Raw genomic sequence first — 16,902 nt, 5'->3', positions numbered from 1 at the left:
GACCCCGGCACAAAATCCATCACCTAAAGCTCCATAGGAAGGAGTTGGCCGACAACAAACCATAGGCCTCCCCTAAGTGCTACTTCACAATTGGCCACTGATCGGAGATGGAGCAAGTAATGATCCTCCACCATTGCAAAGGTCTCGAGGTCATACTCTAGCTTACATTTCTCTTTTACTTCCTTCGCCGCCCAGTCTAATAGCACTTGTCGACCGAGGCTACGGACAAAGACAGTGACATTCTCCTTTTCCCTCCGGAATGCCGCCATTTTGTCCTCCGAGAACTTGAGGACTTTGGTCAAATAGCGCTGAAGTCTCTCCACCTCTTCGGTTATCCTGCACAATGCCCACATTGACTGTCTTGGACCTCCCTACGCCACCTTCGCCCACGACAGACCTCCTCTCAGATTCAGTGGATGACTGGCCACCCTCACCACCACTTCTAACCTTCCTCTCCATCCCCAGAAACACTCATAAGCTACTCGGCAAAATGCTTCAAAGAGAACATAAAAATCAAGACACGGCACTCACAACCACTCACAAACGAATAACCAACACTAAGGCTTTTTTTCAAAAATATTATATGCAAGCCAGATTGAAGATAAGTAATTGAATGATCAAATAACAAATGCATTTGAAGTAAAAGTTCTGAGGAAGCATTGTCACCTTCAACAGCAGCATACATCTTGCTGGAAATGGTGAGAGATGGCAGCATGGTTCCAAAAAAGCTTCCAAACTTCTCTCACCTGTTTAACTGGTTCACTGGCTGGAGGCAAACCAATCTTTTAGCAGTGGCATAAAATTCTGATCATTGGAAATATAAAGGTTACCATCTTCTAGACGGGATGCAAATAATTCAGCCCCATTGGCATACAGGCCCTTGCCTGGAATCCTACCCAGCAAGCCCCTCTAGCACTAGCATGAATCTTTTGTGTGCAAGTGATACAAACCTATAAAACCTAAAGACTTTCTGCAAAAGCTCCAATATAATTCCTTTTGAAGCTAGAATTGGGTGAAAATCAGATGAATGGTCTGTCCTTTTACGCAAAATGGATTACTCTCAAAAGCCCTCAACTGATTGCAAACGAAAAAAAAAAAGACTTCTAGGATTGGTAGGTACGGAATGGTTATTTTAAAAATGGATGTTACTCATGATCCTTAACGAGAGGTTAAGAAAGATTAACAGTTTAAGAGGTTAAGAAAGATTAACAGATGCAGAGGTAAGTCCGCTGAACCATTCTGCTTGTCAAGACTATGTCATTTAAAGGAGCCGAGAATAGTACCACCTCCAAGTTTACTGGACCCAGACTATGTATGTGGAATCGATGGTTCCTAAAGATAAGGCCATGATAGTAAGTCCATGCCATCTGAACATGAGCCGCTATCAAGCTCCAGCCTCCACCAATATGCTATTACTGCCATCTACAAATAATGGGAGATCCCAAATAACCCTAAAGTGGTTAAACAGGTATACTGTTCTAGGAAGAAGAGATTGCAAGGGTCATGCACGGCAACTTCAACTTTTCTCAAAATTGATAACATGATGGAATCTTGGGGTGGAAACACCACCCAATTTGGAAGGCAACTAACGTACAAAATATGCCTAGGCCTTCAAATCAATGTGGTTACCGAAAAATTACCAATCAAAATAGAACTGATATGTGGATGAAAAACTTAAAGGCGATTGATAAAAGGAAAAGGTTTTCTAGATGAAGGTAGAATCAAAGGGTGTTTCTGAGAAATTAAAATTGCAAAAAATTCCATCACAAAGACTCAGGATGAATAGAGCCACCAAAGAACACCAATCCAAAACACCGACATTTTCATCAAAGCACATATTTGACCATTTCGTATCATGTGACAAACTTGACACAATCCAAAACCATCAGTCATTTACAATTCTCATCTAGGGAAATATTGTATTACCAGTCTAAAACTATAGTGAGGTAGATTACCATGACAATAAATTGTGACAACAAACAATGATCAAAGGCAAAATCTGTTGAAATGTGTTCTGGATGAACAAAGAATCTCCAATCTACCTTATGGCCCCGCTTGCTATGGATAAGACCTTGCACACACCCACTGAAGTCGTGAAAGGTGCATCCTTGTAACAGGCTACTAGCTCTGCATCTGTATGAAGATCAGCTTGCACCCTTTCCCAGACCTTACTCTTCGCATTTAGCACACCATCTGGCTCGCCTGAGTAACCAGGAAAGCTGACTCGCTCTCCCACAACGGCAGATTCTGGTGGATCAACCAATTCAACCTGAAATTGCATGTACAAAAAGAATAACAACATATTTCCTCAGAAATTGTCTGTTTCATGTTGTTTGAGATTCCAAAGCAACCATGTAATTATAGATCCCTAGGAGTTTTCAAGAGGCACATTCAATTTAGATTACCGAATCTGTCAAGCATGGACAATCCAAATTGCATTCCATGTCTGCATCAGATACATATCAAATATGGGAACTTGACGGACACCTCTAAGATAAGTGACATGTACTTCTAAAATAATCTTTAAGGATATCAAAGGACTTTGGATACTTTACAAATATACCTAAAATACTTCCCTGATAACTCTAGAGGTGAGATGAAGGGATTTCTTTTCTTTTATTTGTTATGAATGTTCATCTTTGCATGATGAATAGTTAATTTTGTCGTAACGATATTGTTGTATGGAGTGTGTTTATGATCTATTGATTTGAATGATGATTAAATGATGGAGCTTGTGGATGTTAATACTATTGTACAACGTATGAACAAAATTAGTTGGTTGACCTACTATACATTTTTGCCAGGAAAAAAGGATAATTCACTATACTTTATAGCAAGGTTTTGAAAACCTGACCAGGCTAGCCAGTTGAATGGGCTGAATAAATAACAGGTCAAGCCTCCAATATTGGATATATCAAGAAAGTCGGATCATCCAAGAATTGGCTTATATTTATCCAACCCATAAAAAAAAATTATGGTTAAACAGGCAAGTTGCTCAAACTGTTCCATGTTTGGATGAAGTGATTAGCTTTTTACACATACAAAAATTGGCCTAATTAGGGATCAAGGTTTGTTTGGACTCAATTCGAAGGGTTCCCTCCTCTCCAATGAAGCACCATGACTCAACACCTCGTCTCCATCATGGCATGAAGGATGAATGGAAGGTGGAAGGCAAATGGCAACTGGTCCCTGTCCATCTCTTTCCTTAGCCCTCTCAGAATCAGAGCCCAGCAACATGCTCACACAAACGCACCCTCACTGGACACTGCTTCCTGTCCCTGCTTCCAGGTGTCTCTCTCTCACTGCTCTCAACCCCCTCTACAGCCAAAGCTCAGCAGTAGCATCCCCCTCTCCATGTCCCCGTTCTTCTCTTCCCCTCTTGGTAGCCAGAGCTTGGAAACAACACCCTTTCTCAACCCTCCTCACACATCACCACTCCCAACCCCCTTCAATGGTCAAAGACCAATAGCAAGCCAACATGGCATCACCCTCTCTCATACATAGTTTCTCTCATTCTCTCCATCTCACTGTCTCACTCTCTTTATTCTCTCACTCCAATTCCCTTTGTCTTCCCTTCTGTCAGTCCCTTCAGAAGTTTGGCTACTAGGAACCAATCACCCAATTTTTGTATCCAAAAAAGGTCCACCTACTAATGTTTTATACCTATAGCAGGTCAAAAGAAAACCCAATTTATTGTACTAACAAATATTGAATCTTTTCCATTTTATATTCTTTATAAACTAATATATTTTTATATAAAAATAAATAATTAATATATTATTATATTATCATGACTTCGTAATTCAATTTTGGTTGACTTGACAATCAACCACTGACTGGTGACTGATCCCTTTTCTAGTTCAATCAATGGTTAGATAGGAACGTATTATACACAAACCAAATTTGAGCCAGTTGAGGTCATCTCAATCTCAAATCAAAATTGTAAATGGTTAGCTCAAGTTCAGCTCAAGCTCAAGTCAAGCGAGGTCAAGTCAACTCTTGCTTGGTTCATTTTATGCTTAGTTAGCTCGAGCTTGGCCCAGTTTCAACTCGAAATACCATATCTAGGGATCACAAAAGAAAAACCCAAATCTAACATTTGTTTTTCTAATTTAAAACCCTCAAACCCATTTCGCTCTTACCTTTCATATTTGAAATGTTGAAATTATCCTTGGATCTAAAGCCCTATGTTTGATAATGGAACAAGGTGGCATCTCACCACATTGAACCCTTCACTGGTGCTTGGATTGCAACAATAGAGACATAAAAGTCAAAAATCTAAAGACAGATGAGCATTAGAGGGATGAGACGTGACACTCTATGACTAGGAAGAGGTGGGAGAGAGACTAAGGATGATTGAGGTCAGGGAATGATAGTCAGAGAAGACGTAAAGAGAGGAGAACAAGGATAGATGGGAGCCACGGTGGAGTATTTGATAAAGGAATGGAATGGAAGGGCCAAGGCAACTTCAATTTCCTCCACTAAAAATCACCATTATATATTCATTTGATGCTACAGATGCTTATAAAACAAATTAAACACCGGAGAAGATAGGTCTATGAATCTAATTGTTTTGAATTTTATTAGTAAATAAATATTTGAGCTATTAGGTGTAGATCGGTTGATCATATTAATTCACATAAATAGTTAATGATAAATATACAACTAATTTCTGTCTCAAAATTTAATGATATTTATTTATATTTAAATATCAAGCTACATCAAGCCAAACACAAGCAAGTTCAGCCCAGCTCATATTTGGCTTGTCAATTTTTCACACTCCAAGTTCTAGCTCAATTCAACTCATTTAGTAATCGAACAAGACGATATTTAGCTGAATTTCAAGAACAGCCTATCCATTCAATAGGCCCAATTTCAAAATATTGCTTTAAAGATGCTTTTATATATACATATATATAGAGATGGCTACACTCAAGTGGATCTCCACTTAGATTCAGCCAAGTCATTAGACAACAGGATCCCACGTTGATAATCCAAGTTGTTAAATGTGATCTACTACTTTTAAATTGTTTACACACCAAAACTCATGTGATTTCGTGGCTTCCAGCCTATCCATCAAGTGGTTAAAAAATTGGTTAGTTTAGACAATGCACAACAACACCTATTTTCTTTTTTGACCACTTAATACACAAGCCAGAGGCCTCTAAAATAACATGTTTTGGTGTGTAAGTAGTTTAGAGATAGTATATTACAACCAAAAACTCAGATCATCGATATGGAACACCATCATTCATTCATAACCTAACTGGAATTGAATGGAGATCTACTTGAGTGTAGCCAAGTCTGTATATTGACAAGAAGGTAGACTAGGATCCAATCTATCGAATTTCAAGTCAAATCTAGTCAAATAAAATTGGAATATGAGGGTCCAACATTAATTATATGAGCCATTGGATGTGATCTATTACCTCTAAACTGCTTTACAAACAAAAAGTTATGTATTTGGAGTCCTTTAAAATATTAAAAAATAATTATATTTTTGCTCACTAGCTATATTGCTGCCATTTATTTTTTTTTTTTATGGGTTTGATGCATAGCAAGAGATCTGAATTAAAAAAAAAAAAAACTCTTCAAATATGTTATAAATCTTAGATCATCATCAACGATGCTAATTTTGTCTTCTAACTTTATCATATCCTACATTTTCAAAGTTTGCTATATAAGCATTTGCCCATGTCATGTCGCTTCCATATCTTGTACTTCACAGACCAGGATCTGCTTTCAAATGACTAATGGGTATCCAAAGAAATTGAAAACACCAACACGATTTGAAATAGTAGGAAGGAGTGCAAAGCCACTGCTTTTCCACAAACCAAGATTTGACTCAAGCAACTATTAGATGAAAGATTGAAAACTGCCAGTAACATCATATCTTACCTTACTGTTGTCCTCATTCGATGCAGCCAAGACCATCGCATGTGATTTAATACCCCGCATAGTAGCTGGTTTCAGATTACAAAGAACACAGACTTTCCGATTCTGCCCATTAAGTAATTATAGTGAATAAAAAGAAAAATATGTAAAAATTAAATTCTTTCTCCCACTGAAACAAAATAATAATATATGGAGAACAAACCTGCATTTCTTCAAGAGAGATGTATTTGACAAGACCGCTAACAACTGTTCTAGTTGAGTCTTCACCCACATCGATTTCTTCCACATACAGAGAATCAGCATCTGGGTGCTTCTGAACTTTCTTGATCATACCCACACGAATGTCAAGTTTGGATATAGAAATTTCTGTTTCAGAAGCCTTTGACTTTGAACTACCAACAGGCTTAGTCTGTTGTTTCTTTGCATTTCCTTCTGTACAAATTAGATATAAAACTAAGTAGTCTTCTATACTTCCAAACAAAATCTGTACAGAAGATGGATTCAATCAGCACATATTAAGGACGAGCTGGTGAAAAATTTTATTTGCCTTTGGGATGGGGTCCATAGAATTCGTGTGCAATACTTTTTTTGGGCATGCACACCGGTAACTTATTCAGTCTTGACTCTTGATAGCTAAAGTTTTGCACCTAGGGTTTCCTGGACACTCGAGAGTCCACTCCCAGTCCCACTATTTTATCAGACAGCATAGTTCAATATTGTATATGTACCTCAAGTATATTTTTGGTTACAAAACACCTCAGAATAAGAAAAGGCAAGAAATAAATCTGCCTCATGGCATCCTGCTAAAATTTCGGAACCAATGCATCAAGCAAATCTTGCATTTAACGGGTAAATTATGATGCATACTGCTTATTTTGGCAAGGCCACTATTTCAATCTATTGTATATTTTACTTGCAATTTTAGTCTCGATCCCCCAATCCGTAGTCTTGCTGTAATCGTTAACCAATTTTCAAATCAGTTGTTCTGACTACTTATCCCTGTTTGCTGAAGAGAACCTAGACATTGATGCATTTGTCACAGCCCTGAAGGGCAAAACCACTTCTCAAATGAAAGAACTGGCCAATGTTTAGAATCCATGTACTACTTGTGGATCTGTCAATTATCACACACTTATTTAAGATGTGAACCAAAAATAGTAATCTTTTATTATTTTATGATATTCAATGCAATTTTAACATATGGTTCCTGCATTCTTCTATACCATAATGTTTATCTAAGCTTCAATTTCCCTGTTCTTGCGATTGCTCCAGTTCCAAGTTTTAAGAGTTGGAATATTTGGGAACAAAAAAGTTCCAAGAGTTTGGCACAATACATAAGATATAAACTCTTAAAACCAAGCCTATCCAGTATCTACCTTGATGATCTTAGAGCTTTCATTCTATAAATTATTTAGGCCAAAACCATAACCACATACAAAAAAGGATTTCTTATTTCATCTATCTGAAGCATCGGCCCTGTAAATCTTTGGTCACTTACTTGCATTGAAGTGATAGTCCCCTTTGAAGAAAGGGTTGTTCAAATTCATCTGAGAAACCCTATCACAAATTTAAGACTAACTCTTTCCAGCAAACACAAAATTTGAAGTCTCCTCATATACCATCTCTGGAAGTTCTCCATCATTTCACCTCCATTGGTGCAATTCACGAGTTTAACCCTAACGTACTCATTTCTAACTACTTTTCAGTGTTACTACACATTAATATCACATTCACATTGCTTCAAGTCATCATATGAGTTTACTCCATCCTCATTGTCCGTCACTCTGCACACAAGCCTGTCGCCTAATTGTATCTGATCAAATTTCCCTCACATACAGAAGGTACTTGGCAACCACTCAAGAATACAAAGATACCTTTCTACGAATCCATTGTGCTCTAATTATGCGGAAAAAGATATATATTTATATGCATAAACTTTGGATAAAAGAACTAGAAAATAAAACTGATCACTCTGCAGCCCATGATGTCCCATGATCATTCATTCTACTTAAAGCCTCAGTCTTAGTCATGATTTTTGCAGGCAATGAATAAAAGCTCCTGACTAACAATTTCATTAAAAGATGAGAATTAGAAATATAAAAGCGTCTACCTCTTATTTTTGTGCTTTTCAGCTGCTCGGCAATTTTTTTCTCTTCAGCTTCTGCTTTTACTTTTCTATCAGATTGACTACCAGCAAATTTCATCCTAAAGAATTCCACATCTTCATCTTTCTGTAAAAATGAGCATTCTTTGTTGATTGCAAGCAAGTAATTAATTGATGCACAAAATTAATAAAGTAAAAATGGAGTGACATCTGAACACCAAATTATACATACCAGTTCCTTAAATAGTGGCTCAGGTTTACCTATTTTATGACCAGAAGGTAGAAAATCCCAAGGTTTTTTTGCCTTCTCAGTTTCTCCTTTCTCATCACAAAATGAAAGGTGTGTTTCTGGTGCTATATTAAGTTGCCTTAGGGCCTTGCATACCATCAGAAGAAACAATTTAGATCTCACTGCAGTATCTAAAAGTATGCAAGATTTGACAGCATAAATGGTGGTCATATCATCCTCAAGGAGAGCAAAATGGCAAAAAGAAAAGAAAGAAAGAAAGAAACAAAAGGGGCAAAGTAACTTACTTCAACAGAAAAGGAAGGCATAAAAGGTTCCAACAAAGATGCAAGAAGGTAGACAAGTCCCACCGAAGTTTTCATCACAATTGCACATGAAGATGGATCTTCTTTGTAAAGCTTCCAAAATTGGCTGTCCTACATTACATATTCCAGAGAAAAGTAACAGTTGGCAATGAAAATATCCATACAAAAAAGAAAGAGCAGGAAATGGTACAAAACCTACTTGTAAATATGCATTTCCCTCACTGGATATGCTCATCGCAGTTCTTAAACCTTGTTTCAACTTAACCTGTCATATAACACATATCAAGTTCTCTGATCAGATTCGTCGACATTAATTAGAGCCCCTAAACTGTGGCAATTTGAAGGTCGCAACATCATGAAGTAGCATATCATAGACGTCTTCGTGGATTGAGCGGTCCACCCAGCCCGCTCAAGCCCAAAATCTTTTGGGCATGCTCGGGCCAAGCCTCAGCCGGACCTGGAAAATGGACCTATTTAATAAAAGGGCCGGGCTAGGGCTTTGTGGCTAAAGACCAGTCCGAGCTCAGCCCACTCTAATTTTTTTTTTTTCTTGTGCTATTTGTTTATATTTGAAGGACTTAATTGACAATGGAGGTTGATATATGGACTTAATGGGATAATAGGCATCTTGTAAGTTGATGGCAATATTTAATTATTCATATTTTGTATTTTCTTAAAAATGTTCTCAAACATTTTAGCATTTTTAAGAGATTAAAAAAGTGATCATGAAACTAGAGGTGTGGCCTGAAGCCCAAAGCCTGAGTAATGGCCAGGCTTGACTTGGATGGTAGGCCCAAAGGCCAGGCCGAGCTAGGCCTGGGCCTAAGTAAATTGCACTGACCCTGGGGCAAAGCCCACCCAGCCATAACCATGAACCTGTCTACATGATCATATTGAATGAAAATAGACTTACCTTTTCCATGGCATCAAGATACTGGTCGACCAATTTGCCAATTTTCTCTGCTAGAGATTTTGTTAATTGATGTGATTCTGCATCAGGAGCATCAGGAATGACATAATCATATCCTGCTCCTGCAAATGAGAATAATTAACTAGTAAGCACAGCATTTAATGAAGCTATAGAACTTGCACTTCCCATGCATGAAGAAATGACAACCAGCATGCAAAATATAGCACCATAGATGCAATTTATAAGCAAGCACATTAATTTTCATAATTAAAAAAATGTGTCAGTTCATATCAAGGTTAATTGCATCAGCAAAGACATGCTGTGATGATATGAGATCTCCATAATACTAGTTTAGACTTTATCCATCTTCATAGAAATGTTGACTGGGATGTCTCACACCAAAAGAGTGATGATTGAGTTAAACTAAGCATGATTTGGAACTCCATAAATAAAGAGAAATTAACACATTGAATAGCAAGATTCAATGTGTAAATTAAGTGGGAAGGAAATTCTTACAAGCATATCAAAGCTTGGTTAGGAAGACACATACATGAAGCCATAGTTCGCCAAACCATCCCGAACTGGGTGGTTCAGGATGTTCCGAGCCATACCGACCGTAAATCGAGGCAGTTCAACCTTCCCAATCGGAATACTGGATGAGAAAGAGGAAAAAAGAGAGGGAGAGGAAAGGAGAGAAAGAGGGGACAATACCGTCGGAGGGCTATAGAGGCCTCCATGGCTCTGTGTCGCCTGATAGGACATTTAATTGAGAGAGATAGAGAGAGCAGCAAAGGTACTAAAGGGAGGCACATTCGGCGAAGGAGCGGCGTAGGGCATCAGGTGGCCATAATAGCCACCCAATGATAGAAAAGGCACGGACGGAACCGCAGCTATAGACAGAGACGACCGCCCCAGTTCATCATATTTTTTTTTAAAAAAATAACGATGAATAGTGAAGCTGACAATCAATTTTCCGACTTCACTTGTGGTCAAAGTTTTTTAAAAAAAATCTAGTGAAATAGGAACGATCACCCCTGTTTCCCGCCCGTAGAGCCACGGGCTGCGATTTCTTTGTCTGGCGGCCAGACAACCAACCATATCTCCTCCGACGACCTCTCCATTGGCTTCCTCTCCCTCCTTTTTTTTTCTTCCCCCTCTCTATATCTCTCTTGGTCGCAATTTAGTAGAGGAAGCAGAGGCCTTGGCGGCTCTCCGAGTGCGCCCACGGCCCATTTGTGGCCACCACCAACATCTCCTCCAACCACCCTCTCCCTCCCTCCCCCTTCTCCCTCCCCTTCCCCTCTCTCTCTTTTCCTCCTCCCTAGTTTCTTTCTTCGCTTCTGTGTCGGTTTGCACTGGTCCAATCTAGTACGGACCCATACCGCCAGCCAACTAACACGGATCCCGGTACTGATTCTACGAACCTTGAATGGAACCGAGATAAGTTTCATTTTACAAAATAGCTAACCTTTTCCCAATAAGTTTTGCTTAATTACAAAATACCAAATGATGTCAATTTTGTATTAAATGAAAATTGCAGTTACTACAGATTGTATATCTACCACTGGATAGATCACGATAGCATGACTGGATTTTATATTTCAAAATGTTATAGCACATTGTGCCCATGAATGGACAAACATAAACAAGCTTTCCACTTTTAGAGTTGCTGCAAATGACTATTAGGTCCCAGGTTAGACAAATGATGATATGATAATTTGATATCACAAGAAATTAAAATTAAAACTTTGAAGTCACAGGTGGTAGACATTCCAAACAATGCACAATTTCTCATAGACAGGAGTCACAGGACAGCCCTGAAAAGACATTTTCTCATTGAAGTAATTTGCCTAGGTTGGCAGCCTCCCCTATATGCAGTAATTCAGGCAAGTTACCACTGTTTCTTTCAGGTTGCTTGGGAGAATAGTTTGTAACTTCAGAAATGCTTTCAGTAGAATGGCATTCAAGTTTTTTGGGTACTGGGTTGGATCCCACAACACGAAGTTCGATAGCAGACCCATCTCTGAATTAGTTGAAACCATACAATGGTGTTACCTCAAGGGGGGAGGACATTGCTTCCTCAACAATGTCGATAACAGCATATTTTTCCATATAATCACCTAATTATTCCATTTAGTTTGTTACTTCAGAAATGCTTTCAGTAGAATGGCATTCAAGTTTTTTGGGTACTGGGTTGGATCCCACCACACGAAGTTCGATAGCAGACCCATCTCTGAATTAGTTGAAACCATACAATGGTGTTACCTCAAGGGGGGAGGACATTGCTTCCTCAACAATGTCGATAACAGCATATTTTTCCATATAATCACCTAATTATTCCATTTATAAAGATCTTGTGATATATTATACATCATTTAAAGGTGAAAATAAGAGTCTTAAAAAAAATCTCTAGGTATAATCTAGAGAATCATTGGCTTAGGTGTAATGGTACAAACAAGTTCAGCCAAGCCGAGTAACAGGTTCCTCAGGCTCAGTTCATCACCTAAACAAGCTGCTCAAGCTTGACTAAAACTTGAGCCATGCCAAAGAGACTTAATCAAGCTTGGGTTGGCCAAGCTTAGAGCTAAGCTTTAGTTGAGCCAAGCCGAGCTTTACCACCATACTTGAGCAACCTTGGTGTTCAGGCTCAGTTCCTAAAACTTGCCTCGTTTACGAACTGCGCTTTGAGTTCTCTTCAAGCTCTGGCTCATTTTTGGCAGAGTCAAGCCTGAACCAAGTTGCTGTCAAGCCAAGCCTGAGTTGTTCATGAGCAGATTGGGTGCAGCCCTACATGAGACATAATATTGAATGAAAATGGCCTGGATGCACTCGCTCAGTAGTGAACTGCAGGAAGCATGCGTCAGTGTGGAGAGCTATAAATGCCCCCACTATACACTTCTGGAGGAAAAAAGGTTTCTTCAACAAACGTGTGTAGAACATTTAAATGTAAACTATGTGGAATCATTACCGGACAGTTGTATTAGAATTTTCAATTTTTTAATGGCTAACAAGCTGAAAGATTGGGATGTGTTCGAACTTGCCAGAATCTATAGTGCTGCATGGACACAAACCCAGGAATATCCACTAGCTCAACAAAAAAGAAAGAAAAAAGATAAAAAGGGAGGGGGAGTGAGACACAAGGAAACATAAGGAAAATGTAATTTTAGGTTGATTATACATATTCCATGCTTTCTAAATATTTATGTAAAAATTAAGAGATATCATTTCTTAAGACCAACTCATCGTCAGAAAGAACAACTCATTGTGCATCCCAGCTCATTGTCAGAAAGACCACCTAAGCATTGATCTCTGAACATTGCGGCCATAGAATTTGTTAAGTATTTACGATTTTGACATTTATCAACTTGCGGATACGTATCCAATACCAATTCTTTGAGATGGACACAGCCACACAGGAGTCATGCAACATAGATCTAAAATGTGGTTTCAAATTAAGCCAATCCACATACCAGAAAATATATAGCTGAAACTTGCATATATGTGACATTTTAATAGTACAGATATTTTGATAACCCTTGACACAATTGTTCTATCACCCTGCCCTGTGTCCAAAGCATTTTTTTGAATATAAGATCGTCTATGTACCGTGTCAGCGATATCCAACTACAGTCATATTGCCTATCCTTATATTATTATCTTGGTTAAGCTCAATTACAGATGGAAATGACAATGAGGACTCTAATTAAATGTTGAGGCCAAAGAAATCTAGTTTGGTATTGGATTTTTTTAACAAAAATAAAGGAATTAAGCTAGTGGGTTAAATCCGTAAATAGATGCAAATCTCATGCCTTATAAACATAACTAAGTCCACCCTCCACACTGTTAGTCCAACTTAATCAACTCAATTCTCTTGGTAATAAATGCTCCCTACAATAACCTGATTCCAAGAACCAATAGCTAATGGGATCAGGCTAAAATGTGACCCACATCCGAACTGATAGGTAATAACCCAATAATAATTTTCATGCACAAATAGATAGCTAGACAATGCAAATACAGAATTTTCATATATGTCAACATATGCATGTCAAGTTCTCATTCTGCATGTTAATCTGCATATATAATTATATCTATATTAGATAAAAATGGTCAATATAAAGATAACTGGTACACATAATTTGTGCAAAAGGGCAAGAGCATTGGTCCCTATTTAGGTGAAACCATGGCTTTCAGAACCGTCTAAAATCGGACGGTTCAGAGCGTGCTGAACCGGACCGACAGGGAACCGGGACAGTTCCGGTAGGGAAAACGGCACACACCGGCACTGGAGAAGAAAGAGAGGAAAATAGAGGAAGAGAGAGAGAGGTGGAGAGGGAAAGGTGTTGTGATCCAGGTGGTGTGCCCAAGGCCCAGGGGACCAAGGCTAAGGCCAAAGTCCATCATTCATGAGGACTTCATGGAGGCTCTAGGGCTAGTTGGGCCCTAGGTTGAAAGGCTGTGGGCCTTTCGGGTTCTTGAGGTCTAAGTTATGTGGGCCACAAGGGGACCAACTCTTTATGGACCAGGTCTGGACCCAGGATAGGTGAGATTAGGTCGAGTCATGGGTGTACATGGGCTTGGGTTAACCTAATCTCCCATAGAGTTGGTCAAGGGAGTTTTGGGTTTGGGTCACTTGACCCTGTGTTTATATATACATGCACTGTATAGGTTTGATTAAGCCAAGGAATACAAAAACCCTTTCTCCCAAGTCTCTCTCTCTCTTCTCCCTCTTTCTTCAGCTATTCTCCACGCCCCAGGAGCAAGAAATCCTAGGGTTTCTTGCCGCCAGGTCCATAGAAGGCAAGAAAAGCAAGGGAGGCGCTAGGGTTTTGAGCACCTCCTCCTTTGTGCCGCCAACCATATTGCCTCTCCCTCTCTTGCAACCATCCAAACATCAGGTCCAGGACTTGGAATCTCTTGCTACGAGGTTGGTACAAGTTCCTCTCAGATCTGGAGTTGATCTGAGGTCGTTTGAGGCGCGGGTGAGATCTCCATCAACAGATTTACAGGAAAGGCTACAGCAGGACAGATCTGCAAGGTCTGGTTCTATCTACCTTCTTCCCTATCTAGAACGCCCCTATTCGAGATCTACGAATTGGAAGACCTCGGTCCAGGCCTGATCTGGTTGGGTACCAGATTTTGGATTTTTTAGAGGTGATCTTAGAAGCGTTCTTCATCTGGAACGAAAGGCTGACGAAGAAGACAGCAACCAGACTGATTTCGTCAAGGGCCTTCGATCGAGTCCAGAAGTCTCCAGATTTGTTCGTTGCTGGTTCCGCTGCACCCAAGGTCTGTGGGAGGAGCCGGGATCGTGCTCCAACAGTTAGTATCAGAGCCACGGTGGTGAGGAAGCGGTTCCAAACACGAGAAGTTAAAGATCCCAAGTGCTGAAAATTTTCAGCAAGGTACCATCAAGGTATATTCTACACTTCTTGATTTTATATTGCTTGTTTGGCTTGGATCCAGTCATGGGCAGCAATATGAAGGTCGATTTCGAGAAGTTTGATGGCAAGAAAAATTTTTTCATGTGGAAAATCCAGGTGGAGGATCTTCTGGTGCAAGCAGATCTGGATCAGACTTTGGATGAGAAGCCTGAGGGAATGACAGATAGACAGTGGGCATCGTTGGAGAAGAAAGCATGCTTGGTGATCAGAGGATGTTTGGCGGATGTGGCGTTGTATTCAGTGCTGGAAGAAAAGACCCCGAAGGGCCTTTGGTCGAAGTTGCACACCATGTATATGGAGAAGAATATGTGCAACAAGCTAATGCTAAAGAAGAGGTTGTACAGTCTTCGGATGCAGGAGGGATCTGATGTGATTGGCCACATTCAGAGGTTCGACCAGTTGTGCACGGAGTTGATGAATATCGGGGTGAAGCTGGATGAGGAGGACAAGTCCCTGTTGCTTTTGTGTTCGCTGCCAGGATCATATGACTCTTTGGTGACTCCACTGCTCTACGGCAAGGAGACTCTGAAATATGAAGACATGATCTCGGTGCTGAGGTCTAATGAGCAAAGGGAAAAGTTGACCAGAGATCGGGCTCCCCAGGAGGATTTGGCAGTAGGGGAGAGGACAGGTGGAGGCAGAGGCAGAAGCAAGTCCAGGGGGCGGTCCAAGTCCAGGAAAGGAAAGAAAGAGATGAAATGCTTCAAGTGCAACGAGTTCGGGCACTTCAAGCGAGAATGTCCACTATGGAAGAGCAAGAAGGGAGAAAGAAGTGGCTCAGAATCAGTGAGTGCAGTTGCTGGGCAGCAGGTGGAGGATAATCTACTTATGGTATCAGATGGTCACAGGTATTACACAGAGGAGTGGACACTAGACTCTGCGTGCTCACATCACTACACACCACACAGGTCTTGGTTTGCCACATACACCAAGACAGATGAGGGATCAGTGACTCTAGACGACAATCATCCTTGCAAGGTGGCTGGGATAGAGACAGGGTGAGGATGTTTGATGGGATTGTGAAGACATTGACAAATGTAAAGTACGTCCCGGAGCTGGAAAAGAATCTGGTGTCACTAGGCTACTTGGAGCGCAGTGGATACAGCTTCAGCAGTAGGGCTAGAAGCGGAGTATTAAACATCTCCAATGGAGCTATGGTGGTGATGAGAGGCAGGAGGTTGGATAATAATCTCTATCGCATGGAGGGATCTGTGGTGACCGGAGAGTCTGATGCAGCAGTTGCAGCACAGGACCAGCAGGGGGCTTACAGGATGTGGCACTACCGCCTAGGCCACATGGGTGACAAAGGACTGAGGGAGTTGAGCAGGAGAGGACTCATCTCTGATCTAGAGGATGGTGCTACAGGGGAGATCTGTGAGCCTTGCCAGATGGAAAAACAGAGGAGAGTTCAGTTCAACATCAGTACAACCCGTAGTGCAGCCCCTCTGGAGTTAGTACACACGGATGTATGGGGACTAGCCCCAGTTTCAGCTAGGAATGGAGCCAGATACTTCATGACCCTGATTGATGATTTCTCAAGGAAACTCTGGATTTACTTCATGAGAGAGAAGTCTGAGGTCTTCACCAAGTTCAAAATTTGGAGAGCTGAGGTGGAGGAGCAGGGGAGGAGCGTGAAGTGTCTGAGGTCAAACAATGGCAGGGAGTACATCAGCAGAGAGTTCCAGGACTACTGTGAGGAGTGTGGGATCAGGAGACACTTCTCAGTTAAGAGGACTCCACAGCAGAATGGGATGGCCGAGAGGATGAACAGAATACTTCTGAAAAAGGCACGATGCATGAGGCTGCAGGCAGGGCTTCCAAAGGCGTTCTGGGTTGACACAGTAGACGCAGCGGGTTACTTGGTCAATCGGTCACCTCACACCAGGTTGGATGGCAGGCTTCCAGAGGAGGTGTAGTCTGGGAGGACAGTTGGGCTGGGCCATCTACGGGTATTTGGGTGCACGGCCTATGTGCACATTAGAGCTGGTGAGCGAAGT

At 40.6% G+C, this 16,902-nt stretch overlaps 1 protein-coding gene across 1 annotated transcript in view; it reads right to left on the bottom strand.

The window, feature by feature from the left end:
• Positions 1-1,796: 1,796 nt before the first annotated feature.
• Positions 1,797-16,902, bottom strand: part of LOC105033934 (probable methionine--tRNA ligase) — a 37,131-nt gene continuing 22,025 nt past the window's right edge. Inside the window, exons 10-17 of the mRNA XM_010908919.4 lie at positions 9,465-9,583; positions 8,751-8,816; positions 8,534-8,662; positions 8,232-8,375; positions 8,006-8,126; positions 6,098-6,327; positions 5,899-6,000; positions 1,797-2,269 (exon numbers count right to left, since the gene is read on the bottom strand). Of these exons, the coding sequence (XP_010907221.1) occupies positions 2,039-2,269; positions 5,899-6,000; positions 6,098-6,327; positions 8,006-8,126; positions 8,232-8,375; positions 8,534-8,662; positions 8,751-8,816; positions 9,465-9,583 (1,142 nt within the window). The 3' untranslated portion in view covers positions 1,797-2,038. The remainder of the gene's footprint in view (positions 2,270-5,898; positions 6,001-6,097; positions 6,328-8,005; positions 8,127-8,231; positions 8,376-8,533; positions 8,663-8,750; positions 8,817-9,464; positions 9,584-16,902) is intronic.

This window comes from Elaeis guineensis, chromosome 15 (genome assembly GCF_000442705.2).
Source record: "Elaeis guineensis isolate ETL-2024a chromosome 15, EG11, whole genome shotgun sequence".
Classification (NCBI taxonomy): Eukaryota; Viridiplantae; Streptophyta; class Magnoliopsida; order Arecales; family Arecaceae; genus Elaeis; species Elaeis guineensis.
This window is presented reverse-complemented; position numbering and strand designations above follow the sequence as displayed.